The 26274-nt window shown below is 45.9% G+C and overlaps 2 protein-coding genes across 3 annotated transcripts in view; both read right to left on the reverse strand.

The window, feature by feature from the left end:
• Positions 1 to 1875: 1875 nt before the first annotated feature.
• Positions 1876 to 26274, reverse strand: part of LOC144717277 (uncharacterized) — a 40522-nt gene continuing 16123 nt past the window's right edge. Inside the window, exon 7 of one of the 2 annotated variants that reach the window (XM_078592703.1) lies at positions 1876 to 5458. In XM_078592703.1, coding sequence (XP_078448829.1) covers positions 4914 to 5458 — 545 coding nt within the window. In that variant the 3' untranslated portion in view covers positions 1876 to 4913. Of the gene's footprint in view, positions 5459 to 8825; positions 13376 to 26274 lie in introns of those variants that run through there. The other variant, XM_078592704.1, reaches the window with a different exon arrangement.
• LOC144717328 (uncharacterized) lies at positions 13904 to 26255 on the reverse strand. The gene has a single exon (XM_078592811.1). The coding sequence runs from the start codon at positions 19552 to 19554 to the stop codon at positions 19063 to 19065; it is 492 nt and encodes a 163-aa protein (XP_078448937.1). The 5' UTR covers positions 19555 to 26255; the 3' UTR covers positions 13904 to 19062.

The following is a 26274-nucleotide window of genomic DNA, read 5'->3' on the forward strand; positions in this document are numbered from 1 at the left end:
CAAACTAAAGTATAAACTACATAGCATCATCAGTAAACTTACTATACTCTACAATAAGCTGAGTTACTAACAGTAAGTAATACATGAAAAATTCTACGTTGTAAAAAATTATATAATATGCTTCCATCTAAACTTTATTCTCTTACATCACACGCGTCTATACCGTACTATATACTTCCATAGGCAAAACCAACATTAAATTACATACTGTATTGCTATAAACCACCCTATACCTTATACATTTTTAATATAACACTATGTATTATTCTACCCACCCTAATGTGTATCAAAATGGTTTATTACGTCCTTCCAGTGATTGCTAAGCCAGAATCCATCTTCTCGGTTAAAATTGTCTCTGTGTTTGTAAATGTGGATCGCCTCATGTACGAATCTCTCATGATAGCCAGATGGCTTGCAGAGAACCTCTGTCTTGGAGAAGTCAATGTCATGTGAGCCCACTGAGTTGTAACAGTGATCTGCCACGGCTGAGGTGTTTGTCCTACAGTGTTTCAGGTCAGCTTTATGTTCACGGATGCGGTCCGAGACATGTCGTTTGGTTTCCCCAATGTAACTGCTACCACAGAGGCAACTTAGTTTGTAGACACCAGGGTACTGTATGTCTGGAACCACATCTTTTACAGACGGTACCAGATCACGGATTTTATGTACTGTGTTGAATCGGACCTGGATCTTGTGTTTAATCAAAATCCTGATTAAACACAAGATCCAGGTCCGATTCAACACAGTACATAAAATCCGTGATCTGGTACCGTCTGTAAAAGATGTGGTTCCAGACATACAGTACCCTGGTGTCTACAAACTAAGTTGCCTCTGTGGTAGCAGTTACATTGGGGAAACCAAACGACATGTCTCGGACCGCATCCGTGAACATAAAGCTGACCTGAAACACTGTAGGACAAACACCTCAGCCGTGGCAGATCACTGTTACAACTCAGTGGGCTCACATGACATTGACTTCTCCAAGACAGAGGTTCTCTGCAAGCCATCTGGCTATCATGAGAGATTCGTACATGAGGCGATCCACATTTACAAACACAGAGACAATTTTAACCGAGAAGATGGATTCTGGCTTAGCAATCACTGGAAGGACGTAATAAACCATTTTGATACACATTAGGGTGGGTAGAATAATACATAGTGTTATATTAAAAATGTATAAGGTATAGGGTGGTTTATAGCAATACAGTATGTAATTTAATGTTGGTTTTGCCTATGGAAGTATATAGTACGGTATAGACGCGTGTGATGTAAGAGAATAAAGTTTAGATGGAAGCATATTATATAATTTTTTACAACGTAGAATTTTTCATGTATTACTTACTGTTAGTAACTCAGCTTATTGTAGAGTATAGTAAGTTTACTGATGATGCTATGTAGTTTATACTTTAGTTTGTCATGCAGTTTATACTGTAGTTTTTTACGTGGTTGTTTAGTAACTACAGCTACATACTATTAACATTCCTTTCCTTTGTTAATGCTCCCCCACTTCCCCCCCCCCTTTGATGCTGCTAATCCTGCATAATGCACGGGCATAGTATTGATTTGGAACCCCCCCCGCCCACCTCCTACGCATTTTCCATATGCTGAATTCCTCTTGATATGCAAATTATTTTGTTTAGGCGCTCTTCTTCCCACCTCCCCCCCCTCTAACCCAGCTTAAATATACGCTCCAAGCTTGGGGTGTTTCATTCTTCGCCTGAGGATGGCTGCTTGCGTTGTGGCCGAAACGTCGTGAGAATTGTTTTATTATGTTTTATTTTTATTATTTTATTACTTCCCTTCTACGTGACTTTACCGAAAGAACCAAGAAGATGAATGTTAAAAGCACTTAAGGTGTCCTTTAAAGCAGAAGTCTTCAACTGGTTGCCTTCGGGCCATATCTGGCCTGTGAGAGGCTTTTGGAGTGGCCCACTTAGTTATGGCCCACCGAGAGATAATAAATACAGATTAGTGAGATAAAATATACAGATCCAAAATAAAGGCATTTTTGGGGGTTAAAAGGTGATTAGTTACTACTCAGCACGTAAACATTGTAAATTGTAAATGTTTACGTGACAAACCTTACACTAATTGGCTGTGCTGGGTGGTGGCGAGTTAAGGATACATTTATATTTACACGATCTAATCCGGAACAAAAAAAACTCCTTAATCATGGATAATATTGTTCGCGCAAGCCTACGTGTTAAACAAATATACAGATGAGATAGCTGACAATTATATATATATTATTGGTCACGTGTACAGATATTATTTTACCTCACAACTGTGCGATGTTATATAACGTCTACAAGTGAAATTACACGATGTCACGTGACCAGCCAACACTTGAAATTTATTGTGGCCTGCTGCAAATAGTTGGGGGACAATTGTTTTAATTAAAGTAATGTTTTCAAGTGGTGTTTTAAATCTCGTTTATGCAACCAATGTGTTTATTTTTTTACGTATTTTCATGGGACTGTTGTCGGATGTTTCAGTGTTTTCTCTTTGCTTATTTGTATTGGTTATATTATTGTTTCAATTTAGGTGTGATACCACTGGATTTCTGTAAAAAAATGATTTAATATAATAACAATAAAGAATAATTTATCGTAACATTACACCCAACCAAGTTGCCCACAAGCTGATTTCGACCAGACCTGCACCAAATGGACAAACTAAACACCCACCTAATCCAACACCAACACCCACACATTCATGGGTTCACCCAGCCATTCTCAAAAGTACATCTCCGGGCTGGCATGAGCTCATTGAAGAGCGGAAAAGCGGCAAGCCTGCATGACATTCTTTGAAGGGGCAAGTCAAAGATGTCAGGCCGAAAGCTCCAGGACTTCTACAAATTGTGTGGTTACTCACAAGGATCCCGAAACTCTGGAGGCAAGCCAATGGGAGCACCACTTCTCACCGCATTGCACGCTTCCACATGCGCTTCTGCAGCCGTCTGGATTGCTCTTCCGATATTAAGAAGCCACTGGGAGAAATGCACTTTTAAATCATCTACAATCAAAACTCACTTATTTTGAACCGCTTTGTGTTTAGTTTGTTGTCCTTCCCCCCACATCTTCGATTATCACGGTTGGCTACGTACGGTGCGAAGTTCTACATACACACAGACATTATGACGGAACAAATCAAAGATGTCGGGCTGAAAGCTCAGGACTTCTACAAGTTGTGTGGCTACCCACAAGGATCCTGAAAGTCTGGAGGCAAGCCCGAGGGAGTTTCATTCCTCAAACGGGGGACATGATCCATTGGTGGCCAAGAGTTTTCGATCCATCTCCCCCGCTCTGCCGCACTAACAAGGCTCATGGTGATTCATATTGCATGACGTGTTGACGCGACGGAGCAAGCTGGAAGTCGCCCCAGGTGAATCACGCACAAAAAACCAGCTGCTCCATCCTACGTAACGCACACCGAGGAAGATTTTGAGAAAGGTTTCGTTACAGGAGCTGTTGGAAGACCTATCGGCAGCCTACACAACACCGTCGGTTATCGACGGCTACTCGACAAGTTGCTGAAGATGACTTGAAGCTTCAAATCAAGATTGATATGACTTGAAGAACTCATTTACAGACTCGACTAAAGAACCGACAATTCTTCATAGAACTGGATGGAAAGCGAAGTCGCTGGCACCAATGGAAAATGGTCTTCCAAAAGGCAGCGTGCTCGCACCATCACCGTTTTTAACATCTTATCGGCCAATCCACCAGGACCCCAAAGGTTTAACTTTCACAAACAACCCCTGTGACAGACCAAGGCACAAGGACGTTCACCACGTCACACCTCCGATTAGCACAGTTGGCTACGTATGGTGCGAAAGAAGTTCAACGTACGTCGAAACAACCCCGACGGTGACTTCAACAAAGGTAACATTGCGAGGAAAAAAAACTCCGAACCGACTTGGATAAGACCAAAGCGTGCACCTTCCATCTACAAGGGAACGAAAACATTAAGCCGTACCTCGCTCGGAAATGCAATTGAATGGCGCAAAACTGGCCCACCGCTCAAATCCTGACCATCGCGTGCAACACTCGACCGACCGATCGCTGACACACAAGGCACGTGTTGAGAAAACCACAGCAACGGTTGCGCTCACAACGTACCATTGTCTTGAAACCGGCCAACGCTAAACGGGGAGCTAATGCATCTACACTCGGGTCAACCGCAACGGCTCACTGCTACTCTGCAGTGGAGTATGCATGCTCTGCATGGGATAAACGTGCGTTCAGAGCAGTGGTTCTTAACATTTACTGCAGCCTGCACCCCTTTGGTTCTCAATCATTAAAAAATGTATGTTAATACATAGGGTTTGATGAAACAAAGTAGTTGTACTTATGTGCTTAATTTGTGTTTTCGATGACCATGTTTCGCACCCCTAAAAGGGCATCTCGTCACACCCCCAGGTTCAGAACCACTGGTTTAGAGGAAAGTCCGGACGTAGCAAAAAATAACGCGACCCGGTGTTAAATAGATGCTGCGGAAGCACGATCGTCCATCTCGAAAGCCGACCAACGTCGTGGACCTTCGTCCCTCTAGGCTTGTGCATCGCACCCCCGCACGGTTGCGCCAGACCACGGAACCGAATCACCTCATATCCTTCCGCCGCGCCTCCGATTGGCGCGGTCGGCTACGTACGGTGCGAAAGCAGTTCAGCATACATAACGTACGTACAGAAGAGCACACGGCCCCAACGGTCGGAACGCGTGACTGTGAACGGCAGCAGCTCCTGAGATGACACTGCGAGGTAGTCTCTTCCAGTAGGGTCTGAAGAACCGCGGGCCAGACATATGTTAGATGCCCAAACCCCCGGTCACCAGCACGAATACAATTTATTTTAAAATTCCAATTTTCCTTGGGAGGCAGTTGTATTTTGTCCACTGGCCCAACCCAACGACTCAGAACTCCTCGGGCTTGCACAGGTGCGCCTTGAGGCTGCGGCACTGCAAGAAGGTGCGGCCGCACACGTGGCACGCGTACGGCCTCTCGCCCGTGTGCGTGAAGCGGTGCGCTTTGAGGCCTGAGGCCTGCGCGAACGAGCGGCCGCACACGTCGCAGCTGTACGGCCTCTCGCCTGTGTGCGTCCGCCGGTGGTACTTGAGGCTCGAGTAGTGCGTGAAGACGCGGTCGCATGTGCCGCAGTGGTACGGCTTCTCGCCCGTGTGCGTCAGCTGGTGCGTCTTGAGGTTGCCCTTGAGTGAGAAGGCACGGCCGCACACGTCGCAGCTGTACGGCTTCTCGCCCGTGTGTGAGCGCATGTGCGCCGTCAGGTGGGCCGAGTTGGAGAAGGCCCGTCCACACTTGGGGCACTCGATGACCTTTTCGGTGGTTTCCTCGCCCTCCAACTGCGGGCGCTGTGACTGCGGCGGCAAATGAGCCGGGTCAGTCCACAGCGACCTCACGCCCAGTATCGCGAGGCCCATGTTTCTCGATGGCCCCTCACCTGCGGGGGGTGGGAGAAAGAAAACAACGGTGACGGATTCAGAATCGGAATATTTACACTGGATGAATCCAATGAGCCGTGAAGTCTCTTTTTCACTGGAGGTCCCGTAGGGGGGCACGAGGTCAGAATGTTACAACAACAAACAATACAACAACACAAAAGAAGTGCAAAGTATAGGAAAGATAAACAAATAACTTTAAAAAATACAAATTAAACTAAACTATTTGTATCTTACCAGGTAAAGCCCACTGAGGAATTGGCTTATTTTTCAGAAGCGACCTGGCCACAAATGATAGTTCAACGGAGTGGCGGCTTATCATGTGGAAATGTATAGCAGCAAAATTATCTAAATCATTTAAACACACATTTCTGAATGTGGAAGGAAAAAACGGAGGACCCGGAGAAAAAATCCACGCGACCACGGGGAGACCCACCGGCCATGTCTTTACAAATCCACCCTACCTTTGATACAAATTCTAAGACTAATTTTTTTAGCACTGGCTTTTACAGAATAATATAATTCACACTTCATGGTGGTTTTGTTAAATGGTTTCTAACTCAGGTTGAAAGGGTTAATGCATTTAGTGTTAGGCTGTGTTGATAAACTAAAACTAGCAGGTAAAACCCAGAGCTATATAGTTATTTTTCTGCAGCGACCTGGCCACAAATGATAGCTCAACGACGTGGCTTATCACGTGGACATTTATAGCAGCCAAATACTCTAACGCATGTTGTTTCTAAAGGTGCAGGGAAAAACTTAAGGACACGGAGAAAAATCCACGCGACCATGGGGAGAACATGCAAACTCCAAATATACTACAGCAGGCATTGTCAGGGTCGGGATCGAACCCACGACCTCCTGTATAAAAGGCGAGGTAGTTAACATCTCACCACCGTGGCACCATATTGTGAACCTTCACTGTGAAAACCGGCCAAATTAATCCAAGGGTTGCCCATGCCATCCCCCAGTAGAGCTGCTATCCGAACTCCGTTGTCCCATCTGGCATGGAAACGACCATTGCTACCTCTCTCTAATTCAGTGTCCTTCACTAATTTTCAGACAGGAGGGGGGGGGGAACTTTTTCCGATAAGACATCAATCAGTGCGAGGGCCGCCACACCAATTGTCGGGGGGCCGCACGTCAGGGGACGCACTAAATGCCACCGGGGCTGCCAGTGACCCGCGGGCCTTTAAATGAAGAACACCGCTCTTGTTGGAAAGCAAGAGTAAATTTGTGTAAGCGTGATTTTTCTTCCTTGGTTGTGTGTCGTGTTCACATTGTTAAAGTGCAGTTTTTGTTTGTCATTCAATAATGTGCCATGAGATTCAGTATAAATATACCTGATCATGGTACAATTGCAAAGCTTACAAAAACATTCAACGGACTGTTACACTCATCCGGTTGCAGCAAGTCGCTCCTCATGTGATGGCAATGAATGGTATTGGGGGGGGCGGGGAGGTCACGATTTACATTCATGAAGCGAGTCTCTTTTTCTTTCACAACTTTATTTTCAGCAGTTTTCAACGTCGTTACAACGGCCGCTGCAACATCGGTCAATTAATGCCCCCAGTTATTCGCGAACAGTTAACCAACAACAAACTTTTTTTCGTCTTTTTTTTACGGCGAAGCAGAGAGATAACGAAAACGCTTTGTAGCTTCATTGGAGTGGAGGTAGATTCCATATCTTTGTTTAACCACCTCAGACCACCTGAGCTCCGCTTCTCTTTGTTGGAGAGAGACCTATTGGACCGTAATCAAAGGTGGCCCTGTGTAATCCACAATATGCCTCAACGTGCCTTGCGGGGTCATGGGGTTTAAATTGCCACACTTTTGATTATTGAAGGCAGGCAGCGTAGTTTACGTTGCGTAGTACGGTACAATCTACGGATTTTCTTGCACCATCCTTTGCAATAATCCCCTAGAAATTGGTCTACAGACTCAGCAAAGCTTTTCTGGATGAAGAAATCATGCAAAAACATTTAACGTATTAAAACAACATTGGATGTACGTATCGCATTAACAAATCCCGAGTCTCCATAGCAAAAGACACACCTGTCTCGGTGACTCTCACTTGCTTCTACCTTCGAACAAATTATTATTATTCATTTGCTTGCGGCACTGGCTTGCGCATCTGACGCGCAGTTCACACAGCGGACGGATCTACGCAACACAGATGCTGGAACACCGAGATAAAAGTACAGCTCAAGGATGTACGGGGGCTAGCCTCGGCTACGCATTCTACACACAAACCCAAGTACGGTCTGTCCTTCAACCCCATGTGTTATTTTCATCACGCCAGTTGAATAGAGAGCGCAATGAATGTATTTGGGAACGCATTTTTGTTTTATAACGTGGATGCGAACTGGACATGACGCGATCGAGCCAACGGAACTAACGTCGCGAGAGCAGGAATTAGCGGCTGTAACGGCTGCCCCACCATAGTGTCGCACAAGGCGGGATGTTGCTGGATGCTTCCAGACGCTACCCACCACGTGCCTCAGTCTCTGTTCAGCCTTGCGTTACACATCTCACGCGTTATCGTGGACTGCGGTGTTCTTCAGGTACGCAACTACTCGGACCGCATTATAGGAGAACAAACTGTATTGCAATCCTGGCACGAGAAGTATAATCGTGAAAACTATTGCATCGTTGAAAATCATCGCACCGCTATCGAATTAAAGATACTCTATGGTTCTTTCGGTAAAGTCACGTAGGTATAAAATTAAATATAACTACGTGACTTTACCGAAAGAACCAAAGAGTATGGATTCCTGCAGTCATGAAAGCTTAAAATCAAGATCGAATTAAAGATCTTCGTCATTCCGCTTTGTCACCCGAGTACTAAGCAGTAGTACGAGTATTAGGCAATAACTCAAAAACTCCAGGGTAATAATCCACCGCTTCAAAATGCCAGACTAGCACTACGTAGGTTTTTGCAGATCAAAATTCCTAAAGAAGCTCCCGGGACATGGAGCAAAATGTTGAACATCTACCACAACTACTATTGTTTATTTACCAGGTAAGACACACATCTATATAGCTCTTTTTCAGAAGCGACCTGGCCACAAACGATAGCTCAACAACGTGGCTTATCATGTGGAAATTGATCGAAGTAGCCAAATAGATTAAAATGCACGTTGATTATAAATGTGGAGGGAAAAACCCGAGGACCCGGAGAGGAATCCACATGAGCACGAGAACATGCAAACTCCATATATACATATTCTTAGGTTTTTTCGGTAAAGTCACGTAGGTAAAACATTAAAATTAATAAAAGTAAAATAAAATAAAAATCACGACATTTCGGAAGCAACACAAGCTTCCGTCTTCAGGTGGAACCGTCACAGCCCGACAGCTGTATTACTTGATACAGCTGTCGGGCTGTGACGGTTCCACCTGAAGACGGAAGCTTGTGTTGCTTCCGAAACGTCGTGATTTTTATTTTATTTTACTTTTATTAATTTTAATGTTTTACCTACGTGACTTTACCGAAAAAACCTAAGAATATGAATCCTTGCAGTCACGAAAGCTTCAAATCTAGAATCCATATATACAGGCGTCAGGGTTGGGATCGAACCCATGTCTCCTGCATACCAAGTTAGAGGGAGATAACATCTCGCAACCGTGACGCCCCAAATGGCTGTCGTGTACAAAGGGGCCCAGCCTCGTGGTACTTTTGGCTCTCAAGTTACAAGTGGAATGACGAAGAATGAAGCGAGGAATAAAGGTCCTGAACCCACATGCTCGCATCCAGGAAGTACTGTATTTACAGTGAAGCAAACTTCCTCCAAAAAATATTTTATCTATCGGGTAAAGCCAGTGAGCTATTAGCTCTTGTTCAAAGGCGACCCTGGCCAAGTATGGTAACTCATCAAAGTGACATATCATTACATGTGGGAATTTATAGTCGTGGCCAAGAAATCTAAACGCACGTTTCTAAATGTGGAGGGCAAAACTCGACGAACCCAGAGAACAATCCATGTGATCACCAGGGGAAGAGAGAGAACACGAAAACTCAAAACCTACAACAGGCATCGACAGGGTCCGGGATCGAACCCACATCCCTCCTACGTATCAGGCGAGCGAGATATCCCCTGTTAAATACCTCGCCTGGTATACAGGAGGTCGTGAGTTCGATCCCGACCCTGACGCCTGTATATTTGGAGTTTGCATATATTTCCACGTGATAAGCCACTTTGTCGAGCCATCATTGTAGCCAGGTCGCTTTTGAAAAATAAGTTAATCGCTCAGTGGGGCTTCACCTGGTAAGAATTTTAAAAAATAGTTTAGTTTTATTTCTATATATATGTTTAAGTGATTTGTTTACCTTTCCTAGACTTTGCACTCCTATAACTTGTGATAGCCAGGTCGCTTCTGAAACAAAGAGCTATATAGCTCAGTGAGCCTCACCCTGGTAAAATAAAAAAAATGGGTTTGTCACGATTGCATAACCACAGGGCACTTTGGATGTGACCCACATTAAGAATGGTGGCTATAGCTAGGAAAAGAAGGACTTTGCCTGAAGGGCAGACGGGGTCCACACCTGAGCAATCAATTGCACAACTTCATTGCGTGCCAATGACTCACTTATTATACTCAAACAATAAAACCCGGGCTAGCTGAACCCCTTGTTTGCCAGACCAGGTAAGTTCATTAACGGACAAAATAAAAAGTTAAAAAGCACATATTCTTTGGTTTTCGGCAAAGTTATGTAGAATTAAATTAAAAAGTCAAAATTTTAAAAGCACTTGTTTTCGTATGTGTGTGTAGAATATAAACAAAGTGTATTTCAAATAATCATGGTCATATATTACACACGGTCATCTATGAGCCAGCTGCAGCTAACTTGCAGCCACAAAAGGACTTTCAGTATGGACTGGTCCAAGGCCCATGAGCAAGAATGGTGCTCGTCATTGAAGCTAAACTAAACTTTTTATTTCACCAGGTAAGGTCCACTGAGCTATAAAGGTATTTTTTTTAATAAGCGACCTGGCTATCACAAATGATAGCTCAACGAAGTGGCTTATCATGTGGATATTTATAGCAGTATCCAAATACTCTTCAACGCGTGTCGTTTCTAAATGTGAAGGGAAAAAACGGAGAAAAATCCACACGACCACGGGAAAAGATACACCACAAACTCCAAATATACAGCAGACATCAGGGTCGGGGATCGAACCCAGGATCTCCTGTATACCAGGCGAGGGAGAGAACATCTGGCCACCGCGGAGCCCCGTCTCCTTCGCCTGGTGAAACAAGCAAAAAAACCCACCTCAAGTACAATGCCAGTCCAACACGAGAAACCCTCAAGGAGCTCGGTTCGGCAAGGACGTACAGTGCGAAAGGAAGCCATATGCCATGCAAATTAGTTACGGGAGCGGCTTGTGCCAAGAATCCAAACCGCATCCGACGGTGGTAATCTTTCTCGCCATTTACGAGGAGATCGTGAAGGCCGTCGGCCTCCCCATGCTGTCAAGAATGCTGGTCCCTCGAAAGGGCGTGGAGATGGCAAGACGATCACAGAGAGAAAACGGCAGATGGCACAGCGCTGAACTCTGTTTCCGTTCCGGGACGTCCGCAAGTTGCGGGGTGTGGGTGGTCCTCGTTCACCGCTGAATCTCGAAACGGCACGAGTGACTCAGAGTTAATTTGATCTAGAGAGGTGGTGTAGTAGTAGCGCTGCTACAATGAAAACCGTAGCGACAAGACCACCGGACTCTCTACGACAGCCGGCGCCAAACTGTGCCACACGCCCCTCCCGCCATGCCTTCAATTACGCTTCAGTTCCGATGACACGTACATGCACGTACACATGATCGGAACGGAATCGGACGTAAAACCAATGGCTTACACGTACGTACGCACATCAGAATGGGAAAGCGGTCAAGTCGAGCGTTACCTCGAGCTGTAACCTCGAGAAGTTGATACATCTCTCATACGGGAGCGACTGCTAACGATGCTGGGGACTTAACGAGGCCACGGACGAGCTTGACGAGGCCGGCAACAAACGGGTAGCTGAGCCAGGCCACAGGCAGCCTTGGCGAGTAGGGAAGCACCGAGAAAGGACGGCATCTCCCCCAGCTGAGTTGCCAAGCAGTGGGGAAACCAGTCTGATACAACATCTGTATGACCTCCTGTATAACCTCATTTACGTCCTCTTGTTACTACTGTTGGTGGAGGGGAGCAGTCCGTCGAGATGGGAGCGATACAAACATCACTCCGCACAAGAACAACGGCTGATACGTGGAGACTGCAACAACTACCGTGGAATTTCCTTCTTCGGCATTTTTTTTTTCTTTTGTCAGAGTGCTGCTCTGGAGACTTCAGCGGTTGCTTACCCCGAAGGCACAATGGGATGCACGTATGTATGTCGGACTTCTTTTGAAACCATACGAAGCAAAACGTGCCGCTCAACAACGGATATGATCCTCTCACTCCCCCGAGGAAAACAGAAATGCGGAGAAGCAGGCTAAGCCACCTCTACCTTGCTGAGCAGAAAATCTTTTACCAGGGGTCAGCAGATCAGGCTTCTACAAGATTCTAGAAAAGAATGGGTACCCCCCCCTCCTCCTCACCCCCCAAAAACTTCTCAGCCTGATCCGCCCTTTCACTAAAACTTGGCACAGCGCTTGCAGTTTAATGGATCCACATCCGACAGTTTCGAGATAAACATTTTCGGCAGGGGTCTCGTTTCTTGCACCCAACGCCTTTCGGCAACTTCTCGGTCCTCCCGATCCGCGCGTTTCATAACAGGAGCGCAGAGGGCCGTCTGTTTGTGCACACACGAGGTGCGACGGCAAGCTGTTCGATCCTGCTCACGTGAAAGCCGAGACCAACATTTATGAAGAGAGAACTTCTTCTGATGGCAGATGATGGGGTGCGGGTCGCACCCTGTGAGGAATGTAAGCTGCAGAACGTCGCGGACCGCCTCTTCCGTGCGCAACCCGTATGTCCTCCGTGATTAGCATCAAGAAAACTGCAGTCATGGGTCAAGGTGTCACAACACTCGCTCGAGTGAGTCAACAAATTCTCCGCGGCGACCGACCTGTTGTACTTACAAAGTTCGATATAAACATTATACACGTACATCGTGAAAATTTAAATTAAACTAAGAAAAGTCTTTCACGTGTTGGGAAGCGCAAATCTGCAAATAGCCACGCCTGACACCACTGCGCAAAGAAGCAGCCGCGGGCAATGGAAGTTGCCCAATTTCGAGAGGCGTTGCACAACGTATCGCTTAGCTGTGGACCCCACCCACACTTCCCTAACTTAGTAAATTCTGTCAAAAGTTCTTAACAGATTGAGCGTCAAAGTCCTCGCAAATTCTTCATTCAAAAAACCCTTCAACGTAAAAGCTGCCCCCCCACAGCCGGCGACCCGTCTGGGGGCTGCCGTGCGTCTGTTCCGGCGCTAGGGATCGGAACGGCTGGTGGCGTGCGGCTCCTTCGCGCCAGGCCAGTCTCAGCGTGGCATAGCGTGCTGCTGCTGCTTCTGCTGCTGCTGCTTCTGGTGTTTTTGTGGTGGCAGCGGCGGTAGCGGCAGCGTCATGCCCGTGTGCCGCGTCTGCCGGTGATACTTGAGGCTGTTGTAGTGCTTGTAAACGCGGTCGCACTCGGTGCAGCGGTAGCGCTTCTCGCCCGTGTGCATCATCTGATGGGCCCTCAGGTGTGCCTTGAACGCGAAAGTGCGGCCACACACGTCGCAGGGGAACGGCTTCTCGCTCGCGTGCGCGCTTATGTGCGCCGCCAGCAGCGCCGCGCTGACGAACTTGCGCCCGCACAGACGGCACGCGACCGTCTTTTCCAAGGCGGCGGCGGTGGCGGCGAGACCGCGGGCCATGGCGTGCCCTTCCGAGCCACCCTGCAGGGACGTCACATCTTGAATGAAGAAGCTTGAGTTACGCTCAAAGGTTTTGTCTGAGGGGGGGACACAAGAAGCCCATCGGAGAGATGATTAGAAACCCGAGTGTGAAATCGCAACTCTCTTATCATCTCTCTCACGTAGCCTTCGTTTCACACACTCGGTTCCCTCCAACGAGTAATCCGTGACGACCTTGCAAACCAGATCACGTTCATCTTAATCGGTTGTTTCCATATTCCTGGTGAAGGGAATACTGGATCGGAATGGTGTTGTTGAGAAGCCAGTTTGCCTCAAATATAAAGTGTAACTTTTAAGTTTCCTTACAAGAACAAAAGAAGTGATCTCTCTCCCCGTGGTCGCGTGGATTTTCTCTGGGTCCTCCGGTTTTTCCCCTCCACATTTAGAAACATGGGGTTCCGAGTATTTGGCTGCAACGCGACCATCGTACTTGATACGCAAGCAGAGATCCGCAAAACACAAAGAAAGCCGAAACACAAACTTCGGCGAAAGAGTGCGCACATCGCTCCCACAGGGTTTAGCACGGCAATGTGATTACAGTCAGACAGAAAGGTCAGTGAGCGAGCTTCAGTCATAATGCACAATAATTTATTCGTGCTAAAAACAGATCACGTAGTCCCTCCCACGCTCTCGGGATCAACTATTACATCATCCTTGCAAATCCACCGCACGTTAGAGGTGGAACTAAGCCGAAGATGCACCCAGAATAAAACTTTGCCGAGAATTTCAGACAATTCCATCCAGTGATCGCATCGGAGAATTACCAATCGTATATAAAAAAAAAGTAGTTCAGTGGTGCTATATTGGACATTTGAAGCCTGGACAGCAGAGAAATGGGTGCATCAGTGAAATGTGATATTGTTACTTTTCTAGTATCAATTTGTCAACGTTTTACCCCTACCGCAGTGGTTCAAACCCAGCGGTGCCTTACGATGCTCGGCCTAAGGCCAATTTAACTCTAAAAGTGTGGCAGATCTCATCGGTGCTTGAAAGCGGAGTGGGCTTAAGCCTGGTTGTGTGCTTGAATCGCCAACCAGTTGGGATTGCTTGGTGTTGTTGGTACGGGGCCAGGAGATAGTAGTCCCACCAGCTCGTATGCTTGCAAAAGGTTTCTATTTGGTGTTTAAACATCTTAACACCTATATTGTTGGTTCTTTCGGTAAAGTCATGTGACTTTACCGAAAGAACCAAGAATATGAATCCCTGCAGTCACGAAAGCTTTAAATCAAAATCTTAACACCTGTTTTATTGCCAGAAAAGGTAAACCCTATTCTTATTTTTTCATACTTTGATACTGGAAAAAGGTCCAATTTTATTTAGATTATTTGGTTGCTATAAATGTCCACATGATAAGCCACTCTGTTGAGTTATCATTGTGGTGAGGTCGCTTTTGAAAAATAAGTTAATAGCTTATTTTTCACCTTGTAACATAAAATAGTTTAGTTTTATTTGTATATATATATTTTTGTGATTTGTATACCTTTCTATACTTTGCACTCCTATCGTGTTTTTGTATTGTTTGTTGTTGTAACATTCTGATCCCGTGCCCCTACTGGACCTCCTGTGACAAAGAGCTTCATAGGCTCATCAGATGCCTCATGTATAAATAATTATTATGATTATGATTCCTCCACTGTGTCAGACTCCTCATCAAAGAGAGCCTTGAGACCGGCATTTAAACTCAACTATTTTATATTTTACCAGGTAACGCCCACCGAGCTACGTAGCTCTTTCCGATATTAGCAAGCCACTGGAGATATGCACTTGCAAATCTGGATTAAAAACTAATTTCTTTGAGACTGTTTTTTGTTTGGTGTGTTGTCCTTGCCCCGCACCTCCGATGAGCACGGTTGGTTACGTACGGTGCGAGAGAAGTCCAACATACATTCAAAATGATTAATATTTTATCAGGAAAGGCCCACTGAACTACGCAGCTCTTTTTCAGAAGCGACCTGGCCACAAATGATAGCTCAACGAAGTGGCTTATTATGTGGATACTCTAAATCCATGGTTCTAAACACGGAGAGAATATGTGGAGGGAAAAACCGGAGGGCCCGGAGAAAAAAATTCCACACGACCACGGGAAAAACGTGCAAACTCCAAGTATACAGCAGGCGTCAGGGTCGGGATCGAACGCACGACCTCCTGTATACCAGGCGAGGTGGTTAACATCTCGCCACCGCGGTGCCCCTGTTCAAAGAAACAGCGGGTGACACCTCCCCCACTTCTCACATTGAAAGTCATCTCCGTGGTTTAGGCTTCTGAACAGCGATTGAAAATATTGCACGTTCAGGCAATATAAACAGATTTCAGTTCATATCGTTGATATATAAGCTCTGCTGCGTAAGATGCATTGCTGTTAAAGTGCAGCACAACAATTTGTATTGTACTTCTTAACAGTATCTACACCCAGCCCACTTATACAAAAGCGGTATTGCTTCACAATGCACTCTCATTCTGTGCTCAATGAAATATTGTTAAAAAAAACAACGAAATCGTGCATTCATGTCAACAGTCAAGAGTTAACACAAGGCTTCAAGATTTGAGTTAGAACATAAAGTAAATGTTATTTTAAATTGAATAATTATATACACACAATTGGCTGTCGAAGTAAAAGGGTGTAGCAGTGGCGCAGTGATTCGTACGTTCGCCATTCTAAACCCGTAGTCACGACTGACATCTACGAGCGATTACCTGGGTACCACCTATGCACCAACCCGTGCCAACAGCATTGGTGAAGTACGGTCAAATAACCTCAACGGGCGCAGCATGGGGAGTGACAGGTGTTCGTTCTGTAAGATCTTAAACATTTGCAACCTCTTAAAGTTTTTTTTTTATTGTACTTGACGTTTAAAGCGTTAAAAAATGTGCAGCCTCCGGTGCAACCAAGAGCACGCAGATTGCAGTGCACGCACAATAGGTGACCGCGTGTTTAATAGCTGCGGTGAGCAACGTGTAACCTTGTCTCTCTATAGCCCAGTCTCTTTATAGCCGTGTGGCACATTAGGAATTGACCACTCTTTTTTATTATTTCCTCGTGCAGCAATGGAGTAAAGTGTGGGTTTGTGAAGGTCCTTATGTGCTGTGCACTACATCAATGCACGTATGTACACCAGCATGCAATACTGAGTCGGGCCTGTAGGTGGCTGGCAGGGTTATTGAGTAATCTGACCTGAACACCAGTCACGTGGTTAATGGCGACTCGGTCGAGAATTTTTGACACACGTGCTGTTGCATTTTACAGGAATAGGCCCCAAATGTTGTTTTTGATAGTTATATAAATGTTCTAGTATTTAAGTTTGGCTTTGAATTGATATTTTGTGATATATTCAATAGGAGGGGGGTTTGCACTGTACACTGTAAAGGATGATGTACTGTAGTTAACACTGGTAATTCTCTAACCCTAATACTGTTTATTCTATAACCATGCCCATGCACCCAGAATATGACCACTTGCAATGCTATTAAGAATATAACATGTAGAGTAGTAAGTTGTACAATGGTGACAAGTACAGTACATATCCACTACAGATAATGGGTGTAAGTTATCAATATAAGTGAATGGTATAGATAGACATACAGCTCAGGATTCAAGTAATATTCGAATATCGAAGTGTATAGGTTATGATTAAAGACAAAGATGGTTTATCAGTAGTGGAATTGGGTTGAAGGGAAACTGTGATTGAGTAACCGGACCTGTACACCAGTCACGTGGTTAATGGCGACTCGGTTGAGAATTGCTGTGACACACGTGCTGTTGCATTTTACAGATGATCACAATAAATGTGTTTGCCCTCAATTTGGAACAGATGTCTCTCAATAGCCCTGTCTCTCTATAGCCCTGTCTCTCAACGAACCTACCTCTCAATACTCGGGTCTCTCATGCTTTCTTTTTCTGTCTCTCTCATTGACCTGCACATTCGTTTACAGTAGCGGATAGATATATTACACAACACAAATTCAACATGACTTCCAGTACACAATCGGCAATTGAGAACACAAGTGGGGGGGGGGGTATGGCCGTCTGCTTTCCCCCTGCGCAGTTTTCGCCACCGGCTCAGTTCACCATATGGGTCTCGTCGGCTTGGTTCAGATCTCCCCCCACAGTAGCAGCCTTCACGGGGGGGGGGGGGGGGGTGATTCCAGACCCCGGATTCCTCCCACGCGACCGCTGGAACATCTATGCAAAAAACAGCTTCGGAGCAGATCCGGGATTCGTCCAGTCTAAAATAAAGATTCAGATTCTGTGATAGAAACCGGGCACAGGAGGTGCGGAAGTGCTCGGGAACGAACCGGCCTGGTGGCCAATATCAAAGTGTCTCTGCATTCCAACATAGGCTGCCGTGCTGCTCACCTCTCACTGATACATCTCGAGCCAATGTTAAAATAAAGAAATAATGTACACGCTCTCTACTTGTTATAGTATATGCGTGTGTGTATGTATATATCCGAAATACGATGGCGGTCATCGCTACCGGCTCACCTGACAGGTACTCACTTCCCTGTAGCATTTCTGTGGGCCAGATGGCACTTCAATCAATCCCTCCCTTCTTCCTCATTCAAGGCACTACTCCCCTAACTGGGACCGAGCTGAGTGAGGACTTCACCAGGTTCTCAAGTGGGCACCCCCCTTCACCGGTGTTTCGTCGATAAGCCCACGAAAAAGTGGGCTAATCATGGATTTATGGTAATACTACACATGCATATCGACGAGTCAGCCGCAGCTACCTTTGGCCACAAAACGACCTGCTGTACGGACTGGTACATGGCCCATGAGCAAGAATGGTGCCAGACATTGAAGTTAAACTAAATATATATTTAAAAAAAATGTATTACACCAGTTAAGGCCCCATTTAGCTAGAAAAATCTTTTTTGATAAGCAACCTGGCTATCACAAATGATAGCTCAATGAAAGTGGGCTTTATCATTTGGAAATTTCTAGCAGCCAAATACTCTGAACGCATGATGTTGATTCTAAATGTGAAGGGAAAAACTGGAGGACCCGGGAAAAAAACTCCACACGACAAAGGGAGTAACAAACTCCAAATATACAGCAGGCGTCAGGATTGAAATCGAACCCACGGCCTCCTATATACCAGGCGAGGTAGTTAATATCTCGCTACCATGACACCAAACTGCTATCGTCCCACAAAGCAACACTCATTTCATCAGGCCTGAAATAAAAGATGACGATAGATGCGGCAAGTCTCACCCTGACCAGGATTTGAACTTGAGACCTTCTGATTTTAAGTTTCCTCCCCATCTCTAAAACACGGGAATGCACACAATGCCACGTTAGAACTGCACACGGGAGATACACTTACCTCCTCCACAAGCGGAGGAGTTACAGAATCACCTAATTGTAACCAGAGAAGTGCGATCCATCGCAAACATCGCCACCGGTCGTTGCCCACACGTGCCCTTGTAGGAGGTACAAACAGAATCCATGTGACGCCACCAAACTTCATCGAAAGTCTTGTTTTCCGTCCTTAACATGCCGTTACATTTGCTGGCGAGCTCTTGGAACGTGGAGCGAAACATCGCGCGCGCCATGCCAAGTGATGTGAAAACACATCGGAGAAGAGCCATTCATTTGTCCGGTTGTTTTTTCCCGAGTTCGGGGAAAAACAGCATCCTTTTTTCAAGACAAGCGGCACAGCGACTTCAGTAAACTCCATGCGGGTGGGGGTGGGGGGGGACTCCTCAAGTAAGCCACGCAGACTCTCTATGACGCCGCTATGCGCCCCTGCACCTCCCGGTGTGTTCGCTCGTGCCGCTTGAGCCCATTGCTGTGGCGAAAGGCCCGGCCGCACACGGCGCACGCATGCGGCTTCTCGCCCGTGTGCGTGCGCCAGTGCACCTTGAGGTTGTAGTGCTGCAGGAAGGTCTTGCCGCATGCCACGCAGCGGTGGGGGCGGTCGCCGGCGTGCGTGCGCAGGTGGCGGCGCAGGCACGAGTGCTGAGCAAACGCGCGCCCGCAAACGCCGCACTCGTGCTGCGCCCCTAGCGGGTCCCAGGTGCCAGGTAGTGGCGGTAGCGGTGGCGATGACGCCGATGGCACCGGCGGCGGTGGTGTTGGCGGTCGTGGTGGTGGATGCAGCAGCGGTGCCACCGGATTAGGGATGCCGTGCTCTCGCGCCGATTGGGGGGGCCACCAGGTGCCGCCACCGACGGCATCTGCCGCTTGCGAGCGCCGCGTCCCTAAGTCCCGATTCATCGACGTGTTTTGGATGAACGAGGAGCAGGAGGAGGAGGAAGAGGAGGGGAGGCGACCTGAGCGGCCTTCCACACTTTCACCTACAGGAGAAAGTGTGAAAGATTAATTTAGCCGCATGGATTTACGGTTGGAGTAAGAATTACATGTTGTTGCAGCGTCGAGAATTCCAATCGTCAGGGTAATACAGGTTCGGAAATCTGCATCAAGGGTGGCTTTCCTCCAGCATGTTGCGCAGGCCAGGCACGGAAAAAATTCGAATAACCGACATCTCGAATTTAGTTCAGGTTTACATTTTCTCCTCGGGTAATGTTCAGGGTGCTTCTGCACCAGGGAATATGGGGCTGCGCACATCTTCATCATCAGTAGCAGCCCTGAGACAGTGATGGAGAGTTCACATTCCTGGATGGAAGGCCAGCAGCATCTCCAATGGCAACTCTTCCTAAAACACGGTACTCTAGAAACTCCAGCAGAATTTAGACAAGCGTCTCAAGGTCTATTTGTTCATTTGCTTGCAAGAGTTTCTTGATGGCGTGCGTTCATCATTGCTGTTGTACTTAGCTGCAAGCCAGTGAAGTTCGTGATAAAATATAGCGGTAGGTAAAAATGATAGAATATTTGCAGCGCTTCTTTATACGCTGTGTCGCTGCTGCATAACATGTTTAACCCTTTCCCATTCCGATGACGTACACCATCAGATTTTCTTGCGATTTCGTTCCAATGACGTACACGAAAAACTAAAATAACTTTATTGGCACCGAGGCTCCCACAAGGCCATGTGGCACAGTTGGGCACCAGCTATCAGAGTACGGTCATGTCGCTACGGTTCTCTGCAGTGAGTAACAATGTCTTGAAAAACAACGGCACTATTACGCCCATCTAAATAAAATTCACGCCGAGCCGCTTGCGCGTTCCGAGATTCAGACGTGAACAGGACAACCACAGCCTGCAACTTGCAGACGTCTCGGAACGGGAAAGGGTTAATAAAGAGATAAAGTGCCTTTGACTAAATGAGTTTGGAATATACTCAGATCTCTCGTGAGATCTGATCCTGGAAGGTTCTTGGATAGGCGACCGCCATGCACAGTGGATTGATATAGGTGGCTCCGGGGTTACGCGGCGGGCAGAAAAGGGCAGTACAAAAACATTGCTTACCGTACTTTAATGTTCCCTGCCTTTGACCCTCATTGACCCAGCTTACTTCGAAAACGTGGTACCCTCCCTCAGGCCATCTTAAAGTACGGGAGCAAAGCTGCTGTCCAGCCCAACCGTGCACAAAGGGACACCATCGTTGTTGCAACAGCTCTAATGGCTTGCATTCTCCGTTGTCCGAAAACGGTGGTTCATCAGTGCTTGCGGGAAGTCACGAAAAAGGCTTCACTAGAAAAAGGCGCCCGGGTTCAATGGGAGAAAATGCAGCGGTATAACAAAGCCCGTGCATTCAATCGCACTCAACAATGGACTTTCAAATGAACACTTTTTATTCCAAGCTTAACACAAGTGCATGTTATAGGCAAAAAGAGAGAATGTTTTTGTTATATAAATTAACCAAGTGACAACAAGTGCTTGGGAAATATCATACCAGTACACACATTCAGCCTTCAAAAAATGTCGATACAAAAGTTAAAGTTCCATCGCCAAAAGTAGTACGCGTAAACACTCTAATAATTTCAAACTTATAACGCGCAACAGCATTCACTCGCTCCATGCGTGTTACAGCACGCTGCGTTTCCACGGTAAATAGAATTAGAAAAAACGGAATCAAGCCGCGCCGGGCGATTCTTGGTACTGAACGATTAATTTCCTGTCCCATGAGTTTGTCCCGATGAGTTCAGACCCTCACCTCCCATCCCACTTCTCCCTCCCTTTCACAATGGATGGGAAACCATTTTTTTTTAAACCAACGTTTAACGCACTCTAGAATTTAGCTCAGGGGTCGGTAACAAAAATAACGAGACTTTTTTTCGACTTCGGTACAAAAACTCAAGATTTTAAGAGCTCCGCAATGCATGCGAATACATACGTACAGTACGTACATAAATTACGTCACAAAGCAGTCCATAGGAGCTGCAGGTTGCTGACCCCCCTGGATTAGCTTACGGTAACCATAAGCTAAATATTTTAACAATTTTCTGCCACGTTTTAAAAACAAAACTAAGGCCTTGAAGCTGACCCTAAAGCGAGGGACAATACCTACTACAAGGCAACCCTGAAAACTCTACGTCTATTTTGAGGGTGGCCTGGCTAAAAGTGAGCAGCCCCCCTTTGCTAAGGACAACCAAGTGGCCCAGCGTAAGTGAGCAGCATGGCCCGGTTACAACTCGCTTAGCAAGTCAAGACCGCCACAAGCCCATTTGTACCAGTTCTAGAATTGGCCGTTCCAGTTTTAAGTGGTCATAGGTACACCATATAAGATGGTGGGATGCTCAAGAGCACTAAACTTTTCGTGTGTTTGAACAATGGGACCAGTACCTATAAAACACATAGGTTGGATTCCCGGCGGGTCACTTAATATTAAATCAGGTTCTCAAGTATTACAAGTTTTGTTCGCAGGGTGGTAACGAATTATTGTATCCTCATTGCCAGCGATTATTGATTCACTGCTGGATGAAGGCCACCTCCCAAAGACGTCGCTAATTACATATTTAATGTACTTTTCCCTCAAATTTCTGCGACTTCTGTGTTGGTATTCATTTGCCGATTCATGTTTTGTAGCAACCAACCCAACCCATCACATGGAATGGGAGTGCTATTTGGGATCAACCCGCCCACCTGTTATCCACCACCTTCATTCTATGAAGCATCACAATTCGATTCCTTTTTCATATAATTTCAGCGGAAGGTATCAGGGCCTCTAGTGGCTGGAGGGGTCGCGTGAACCCACTACGTGCAATGGAAATTAATCAAAAGAGTTGGCTTCTTGCACACAAAATTCAATGCGTGTCGCATTGATACTACGCGATGAATCATTGCATTGTCACACCCCCTAGGAGATGCTGAAAGTCTGAGACATCATCAATCGCCATCCTCTGCCGTTTGTCAAAAAGAGCTTGAAAGCTCATCGGATTCCTCCAGTATAAATACATATTCTGATGTGTGAAATGGATGAGAATGGGGCAGGGCTTCTCCCAGTCACATGACCCTGGCAGCACTTTTTCATATGCAGTTAATAAAAACTAAGTTAAAATATATATCCAGTAGACTCTCGAATATTTGCGTGCGGTTTATCCAATTTGTGGAATAACCACGCACCTGAGATTTTGACATAAAGTAATAACTCGTGTATTTTCCCTTAAGCCCAAATTAATTATCTAAAAACAGTTGTGCATTGTTACTCTTGTAAATGGCGATTACAAGTCACGTACTTTAACCGAACAAATATGCGCTCCTGTTAATCCGAAATTCACGTGATCGCCGCTACAATACAGTAGTTGCCATATCTTTACAACAGTGGGTTGAATTTGATTGATGTTGATTGGCGTGGTTCTGCTGTCATTCACTTAGTGGGCCGAGTCTTCTGCGCAGAATCAGGAAAGTGTTACCACTGAGCATGTGCATCGATCGGTAATTTAAACTTACGTTAGTGGTTTTTGGCACAGAGATCCGCGGAAAATGGGAATATTTTTGGATCATCCATGATTTTTAATTATCCACGGCCATCCTCCCCGTCATTCGCACGGACAATCGAGAGTCTGCTGTAATTAGAAAAAAAACCTTTCCCTTTTTTTACATGAAAAAAAACATGTATCACGTTGTCAAAAGTCAGAGTACAGTACCTTTCAGAGCCCCCAAATATTATAACAAAAAAATACACGCTGGGCTCAAGTTTCCTAGGGTTTCACTGTACGTGCAAGGATGTTCAGGCAAGTGCGTGCATTGTCAATATGTCCACTACATATCTATCCATCTATCGTCTATCCAGAGCGAAATTAGCCCGGCACAGAAACACTGGCGACATCGCTGACACTTAGTGGCAAATGGCGCTGCGAGACCATACACAACAGGTTCAGTATCTCAGCAGGGTACTTCATATGTATGTTGAACTTCTTTCACACAATACGTAGCCAACTGTGCTAATCGGAGTTGCGGGGTGGTGAAGGACAACAAACTAAACGCAAAAAGCAGTCCTTCAATGGCAATCCGTGGGCCAGATGTGGCCTGCAGAGGCATTTCAAGTTCACCGAGAAATATGGCTATAAATATCCAGATAAGTGAGATGAAAGTGTGATAAACAAGATGCAGAGATAAGGGAGTTGTAGACAAATCACAAAGATTACTAACTGCGAGTTTAACTAGAGAAGAGATGAAAGACCCGGACATAAGAGGTACAGATAAAGTATCACATACAAATATTATGTCTAGGACACCACAAGATGTCGTAACGTCTGTGCCCGTGAAATAAGGACTTTAAGCACATCGCATGACATGTAACTTCAAGTGACCCGCCGGCACATTTTACCTGTGTGGCCCTCCGGAAAATACATTTGAAGGCCGCTGACATTTGGGCACGTGTATACGCAACATACGATTAGACGCAGATGTAAGCAAGCGTACGCAGAAGAGCACTGGCAACGAATGCGGCTCATAACGCATGGGCGCCGCGGTGGCGAGACGTTAACGGCCCTGCCTGGTGTACAGGAGGTCGCGGATTCTATCCCGACCCTGACACCGGGTCCTCCGATTTTCCCCTCCACATTTAGAATCAACGTCACGCGTTTTAGAGTATTTGGCTGCTATTGATTTCCACATGACAAACCAATGTTTGTTCAGCTATCATTTGTGGCCAGGTCGCTTCTGAAAAATAGCTGCATAGCTCAATAAAAATCGTTTAGAGTTTAGTTTTGCACGTCCGATATGCGCGCGTCACTCATATGTGCGCGCATGTACGACGGCAGCAGAGCATTTACCCGTGAGTCCGACGAACAAAAAAAAGAGGAAGAACCTGGATCTTGGGCAGTCTGTCTAGCAAGAACCAACAACACTCAACTTCTCCAAAGTCCGACTGCGTCGGCAAACAACACTGAGCAAACTGCATAATAATTATATGCATTTTGTGATGCTGCGTTGGCAGTGGTGGATAAGTAATCAGCAACACTCTCGTCGCTCAACAGCACTGCCTTAAAGGGAACCGATATATATGCGTAATAGGCGACGGTTCACACCGTGGCTCTCCTTCATGGTACAATGGCGACAGCAAAAATATAATTTTGATGTCAATATTCTCATCAGGCTGGAAGAAACACACCATCCTTTTTGGAGATAGGCAACGGTGCAGTACCGAGCGGTGGCGGTTAGTTCTAAGCCATGAGTGTGGAATAGTTTGGTCACACTGACAACGATCGTCAACATCGTTATACGGTTGCCGTCATCAACATCATTGTCGTCGTTGTCCCGATGAACTTTAACACAGGTGGTTATTTTATCGGTGGCTGAACAAAACTAAAATTGCATTAAAACCTACTAACAAGTTGGCAAGTGTTGTGTCTATGCCTTTTTTTTTAATTAAGAACAATTAAAAAAAAATATATATAATAATTTTTTTTAATCTATATATATACCTTTTTTTTAATTAATTAATGAAAACAACTCACTTCTCCTCACAAGAACACCAGGAATCCATGAAACATGGAGGGCGGTTAAAATGTTGAGAGTTCGGTCACAAAGAGGTCATGGACATCCAGATGGACAAAAGATGTATGGACTAGCCTCCCAAGACATCTGGAGATGTACAGATAAGGGCAGAATAAATAACGGTTGAAACTTCGCGTTTTCTTAACGTTTTCCTTACCGAAAAGTAGAAACTTAACAAAGATAATTAACCAACAAACAATAATATTTTTTTCTATTATTATATGTTTCCTACCTACACGACCTTCCAAAAAAATAAAAAATAAAGAGTACGAATTCCAGAAAGCTTAAGTGGAAACATAATTACGCTTAACCTCAGGACATTAAAATATAACTCAGAATAAACAGCAATCTCTGGAGAACTAAACTTGGCGAAGCCAAAATAATAATGTGACGAGAATCATTACGAATATTCATTAAACATCGACGAATGATTACCACGATACTAAGACCGAAGGAACTCATAAAATATAATTCAAGAATAAATGTAACACACAGGACCACATAAATGTATTACAAACATCTCCTCAGCCACCTTTGTCTTCCAGCAGGGCCTGACAAGCAAAGAGGGAGTAAAAAGGTCACAAGGGGCGGGGGGGGGGTTTGTGCTGACATGGTTTGTTTTCTCTCGCAAGAGACGCGGAGAGACGAGAGGGTGCTCACGCTTGAGTTAAACACGGCCGCCTTTGTCTCCCCGCAGCACAAACAGATGACCCATGAATACTTGGAGGGTTAGGAAGGTCGCGAGGAGGGGACGCGGGTATGTCTGCTTTTTCTCGCTCTGTTTGTGTTTTGTTGCCCGCTCGCAAGGAATGCGCAGAGGGGAGTCACGTTTTGAGTTAGGCACGGGCGCACACAGCGAACAGTCAGTCTGGGTTGAGTCGTGCTCAGTCTCGCAACTCGGCTTGCGACGCGGTGTTGCGACGGGGCTCGCAAGAGAGGTGTGGCAGTCGTGCCTCAAGGAGAGATGGGACGACGAGACGTCGTTAAAGTGACAGTCTGAGAACAGTCTGGGTTGAGTCGTGTTCAGTCTCGCAACTCGGCGTGCGACGCGGTGTTGCGACAGGGCTCGCAAGAGAGCGATTATCTCAGCGA

This window comes from Lampetra planeri, chromosome 3 (assembly GCF_965212315.1).
Source record: "Lampetra planeri chromosome 3, kcLamPlan1.2.h2, whole genome shotgun sequence".
In the NCBI taxonomy this organism is placed as follows: Eukaryota; Metazoa; Chordata; class Hyperoartia; order Petromyzontiformes; family Petromyzontidae; genus Lampetra; species Lampetra planeri.